Source organism: Limulus polyphemus, unplaced genomic scaffold, assembly GCF_000517525.1.
Source record: "Limulus polyphemus unplaced genomic scaffold, Limulus_polyphemus-2.1.2 Scaffold996, whole genome shotgun sequence".
In the NCBI taxonomy this organism is placed as follows: Eukaryota; Metazoa; Arthropoda; class Merostomata; order Xiphosura; family Limulidae; genus Limulus; species Limulus polyphemus.
This window is the reverse complement of record NW_013666606.1, coordinates 328,968-333,990: the sequence shown is the minus strand read 5'-3', so window position 1 is coordinate 333,990 and position 5,023 is coordinate 328,968. Positions and strand designations below refer to the sequence as shown.

The following is a 5,023-nucleotide window of genomic DNA, read 5'->3' as shown; positions in this document are numbered from 1 at the left end:
GTTACTTCTAATAATTATTTTTTTTAAACTTAAAATACTCAATTTTGGTAAATGTAAAAAAGGAATAAGCATACCTGTATATTAGCTTTGTTTATCTTAAAAACAAAAAGGAAAAAAAAATCAGGAATTTATGAGGAATTTTGCTGATAAAATAAAATTAAAGATTGTATTAAACTGTAATAGGGATGTACTTACTGAAGCAAGATTAAGAAGAACTCTTGATTCATCTGTTACATAAGTGTAATGGATTTTATAAAGCTCTTCAGTTTGGAGTAATAAAGATGATGAAGTCAGATAGAGAATCCCAAAAACCATAGTCAAAGAGCCATCCTGCAAGTTTAGATATTGCAAAGAATTTAAACAAGCAATTTTAAAAAAATAATTTGTCTAATAAATTACATACAAAAGCAAAGTAAAAGAATTCTATGAACAAATTCAGTTTCTAAATAACCCATGTATTACTACACAAACTTGTACTCAGTTACAGCCAATCTCAAGCAGATAGAAGTTATTCATACACATTTAAAGCATCCCTAATCTTTCAAAAAATATTATTATTTTTACAGCAAAGGAAAGGAAGATAGACAAAACATTGTAGATCTTATACCAGTATTCAAAAGTGTAAAAAAGGTTTAAAGTATTTTTCTCCATAAAATACAAATCCTCTTAATTTAAAATGTACTCATAAATTATGAAACTAACTGCCCAAATATTAACAAAATATTCATGATATATTTTAACATATCACTCCTTAAAACTATTTTTAGAGTTTTAAAAAGGATAGTGTCTTTTTTTGTAATATTAATACATGTTGATTACATATACTCATTTACCTAATGAGCATATGATTGTAATATTTTAATAATAAAAATCTGCTTTGGTTTGCCCCTCCTCAAATGCAAAAATAACACTAGACTAATCTACAATACAATAAAATTTCTTGATATAAACTGTTAAATTATAAAATGTGTGAGAGACTGATTTACATTTTTATGAAAATGAAAAGTGTGACCACTTGAAAATCTGAAGAGACAGAAGACCAACCGATTCAAAAGTATAGAGAGAAAATACACATGACTAAGAACAGTGGGTTGATCAGGGGAAACTATGGACCCAGAAACCAATGACAGAAAAATTCCATTTGCATTGAGACACTTCCATGTAGGAATGGCAAATGAAACAAGCCAGAAAAGAAGTTAATCATCGGGAGAAGCTGGATCACCTCACCAATGACCAGAGAAAAACCAGGCATGAAGACAGAGGACAGGAAGGTCTGGATGAAACACCAGTGACTGAGGGTGGCAAAGAAGGGACAGAGACAGAGGAAAAGGTAATGGAGGAGGTAGTTGGAGCTAAAGAAGCCATGGAAACAACAGCTGAAACAGCCAGGAAAGAGCTATCAGAAGGACTGAACACGGAATGTCAAGGATGAATGAAATCACCCAGTGAAAAAGGAGAATGGGAGGATAGACAAATGTATAGTCCAATCCTGGCTGAAAACACTGATAGCCAGAGCAAGAAGACAAGGAACCAGAGACCAAAACCATGGCAGTTTGTGTTTAAGGGACGTAGCAAAAGCCTCAACATGAGGAGTACTCCACTGAAATCAAAGCCACTGGAAAAACAAAAGAATCGTGAGACAACTCCGTCAGATAAATGTTGTGTGGACAGGAGTCAGATCTACAACAAGAGCACTCAGAATATGACACACAATAATAGGAATATCGAGCGTGTGGGCCCCAAAAGAAGATCCAACGTATGAATACAGATGGATGGAGAATGGGTGCTGCCCTTGTGATTGGGATAAGCAACTACTGAAGAAAAGTCGGAATGGATCATTACCAGACAATTTCTGGCCAGATGGAGAAAATGAACCAAAACACAACCTACAGCAAGAAGCTCCAGGACATTGATAGGACCAAAACAACAGAATCTTCCAGATGATCAACCCACATCCCCCATTCCTGAAGGATGCATCCATGAAATGTGTAAAACTGGATAAGGAGGAGGAAGCGAGACACCCAGCAAAGTGTGAGTCATATCTAACCACCAATGTGGATCGATGACAAAAGTAGTAGGAAGGGTAATAATCCCTGGAAAATTCCATTGGTCATGAAAAGTCCACATATGAGCCTGACCTAAGGGGATAAGGGCTACCATTGAAGCTCACATCCCCAAAAGCAATATAACTTCACAAGATGTAATCAAATTGAAAACCCATTGAATGAAGTTGAAAAGGAGAAGGGCAGGCTTGACTGAGATATTTGTATAAAAAGAAAAACATCCAAACTGACAAGATATTGGATAGGTCGCAGTAAGGACTTCTCCAAATTGATTATCAGCCCATTATAGCTGCCTCAAGGAGTAGCTGATAAGGGGTAACAGGCAAACTTCTGTTTGGAATGAGCAAACAGTAGCCAGTCGACCAAGGAAAGAGGAAAGCTGAATGAATGCTCTGAACACCCAACAAAACATACAGGGCCAAAGCATTTGCGACATTCCTCTTTGTCATCGACACACCTGGGTTTCCTCCACCTGCAGCCTGTGAAAATATTGTGAGAACATTAACCTCAGAATTCATTGTAGAAATACATAAATCAAACAAGTGTTTGATGTAAAATATGTGAGTGTGAGAACAAAATATAAAGACTGGGAAATTTAGTTAAAGTAAAAGATTTCTTCAATGTAAAGAAAAAAATAATAATGAAAAAATCCCACTTTGGAAATTGAACTATTAAAATCACAATTCAAACGAAGAGCACCAAAAGAAAAAAATGTCTGAACATGAGTACTGCCAAACGAGAAGTGATAGTTCGGTATAATTGAATAGAGGGAGTCATATACATCATGAGAATATGTCGCACTCTTATTGGTGGAGGGTTGACGCATGATGATTTGCATGAGACATGCATTGGAATCAGTCAATTCCAATGGAGGAGAGATAAAAGGCTTGTGACATGCATAAAAAAAATGTTTGTACATAGAGGGCAGAACTAAATGAGAATAGCTATTTATGTGAAAGGAGGTAAGTACCATACTGGAAATATGAAATACCTCACTCAGTTCTCCTATTCAACAGTATTTTATGGGATCCTTTGGCAGGTTACTCTTCACTGCCATTAAGATATAAACTTCATCTACAACCAAATACGAGTACTACTTTTAGAAAGCCATTCAATTTCCTAAGAGCTTTAAATTCTATCAAGATTACTAAGAGGCAGCTCAGAAAACAAACTCCTATGTGCTTGGCACGACAAAGTCAACAGGAAAGCAAATATTAATTCACTTCCTAACTCTAGAAGGAGTCATCTTTACTTTGTAGCATTTGAATGAATGATAATTACTGTAAGACTCATAACTGTTTTAAGTGTGGAAACCTTATTATTATTATTACTACGAAGGCAGGCATCATTATTCTAGGGAATATCAATGGGAAACTGTTCCTGTTGAGATTATTGAGAACAATATATATCCACTGTTGTAAGCAGAAAAAATGTAACCCAGAGAATTTCAAAGCATAATCTTGGAAGATCATCCTGTAACCCCAACTAGAAAACATAAATCCCAAATGATAACTCATAAACTTAGTAAGAATCAAGAAATGTGGAATAACTAAACTTTGAATCTCAAAGTTTATTTAGGATATTACAACTGCTCCAATTTTATATTGCTCATGATATACTTACTTAGGTTTGATTTACAATCATTATCATTTAGCTGAATATTATCTCCACAAATAATAAAATTCCTAACATATGAACTTAGAGTAGATGAACTGCATATAATGTTTTAACCATTGCTATTAAAAATTTCTCTGCTCAAAATTATGTTGCTGATAGATATAAAAAGAACAACAAATATGTATGCTTATATTTTGATATTCAAAACTTCCTGACATGTGACATAGATACCAGTGATATTTACTAAGTCATATTTATAAACGTTTTGAAATTTCACCCCAAACAATTAATATTTATGTTAATAGCCTAGGATATTTCTTCAAATTCTAGAAAATTTTTTTAAAATTATACAAGTTGGTAATGATAATTAAGAATAGTTTAATAGTCATGAGAATCTTTGTAAAGGTATCAGAGTTAATCAAGACCTCAAGTTAAGCAGTTAGTGTGTTAACTATTAAAGTATTCAAATACTATTTAGGCTTAGAACTTACACCAACACTACAACTCTAGAAGAACAAGATATCTTTAATTTAAGTTACACACAAATAATGAGATGAAAAACAGGCAATGTTGGAACTGTGATTTTTCAGGGATAGCCTTTTATAACTTCCTGGAAGAAATAAACTTCTTTAGGTTATATTGAATCAATAAATTTATGAAGCAAGAATAATGTGCACTGGTAGCAGGATGGAAGGGTAAGAAGATGTGCAGAGGTAAGCATCCATTGGAAACACCTTTATAAGTAAGGAAAATGTTAACTTCTGAAACAATGTGCTTACCTCTCTGTACACATTGATAATGGAAGGTTCAGCACAATTGCAAAAACCTAGATGAGCTTCCTTTGGAGAAGGTGATTGAAAGGGAAAGCCTATGTAGTGGGACACCCTACAGTGTAGGCTTACTAGAGGGGTCACATTTGTAGAAGACCGCATCCACCTCATGCAGGGTATACTTGTCACCAAAATGAAAGTAAGAAGGTAAAATGTGCCACTATGTCTCAGAGATGGGTAGAAAAAGACTTGACAAACTGAGCATTTGAAAACAAGTTAATTGGACATGAAGTATAGTGTGGTTAGGACAATGACCAAACAGTTTGGTATGTGTTCTGTTATACAATTTACTTACCTTACATACAGGAATGAGGACTAAGTCTTTCCTGTCATGTGTGTAGAAAACAGTACTTCATCCAACTGGTCAAACCACCATACCATTGTCATACTATATAATAAAAGATGGCCTGCATTAAACTGATATGGACACCCCTGCCCTACTTCCCACCAATTTGTGTTGCTCACTCAGACTCTCTCCAGAGGGATTGCACCACTGGTGAGTAAATGGGAGTG

At 34.7% G+C, this 5,023-nt stretch overlaps 1 protein-coding gene across 4 annotated transcripts in view; it reads right to left on the bottom strand.

The window, feature by feature from the left end:
* LOC106461601 overlaps positions 1-5,023 on the bottom strand; it is a 37,769-nt gene that overhangs the window by 18,898 nt on the left and 13,848 nt on the right. For 3 of the 4 annotated variants that reach the window (XM_022388611.1, XM_022388612.1, XM_022388613.1), the window contains exon 3: positions 196-330. The exons of the other annotated variant lie outside the window; for it this stretch is intronic. In XM_022388611.1, the coding sequence (XP_022244319.1) occupies positions 196-330 (135 nt within the window). The remainder of the gene's footprint in view (positions 1-195; positions 331-5,023) is intronic. 4 annotated transcript variants of the gene reach the window in all.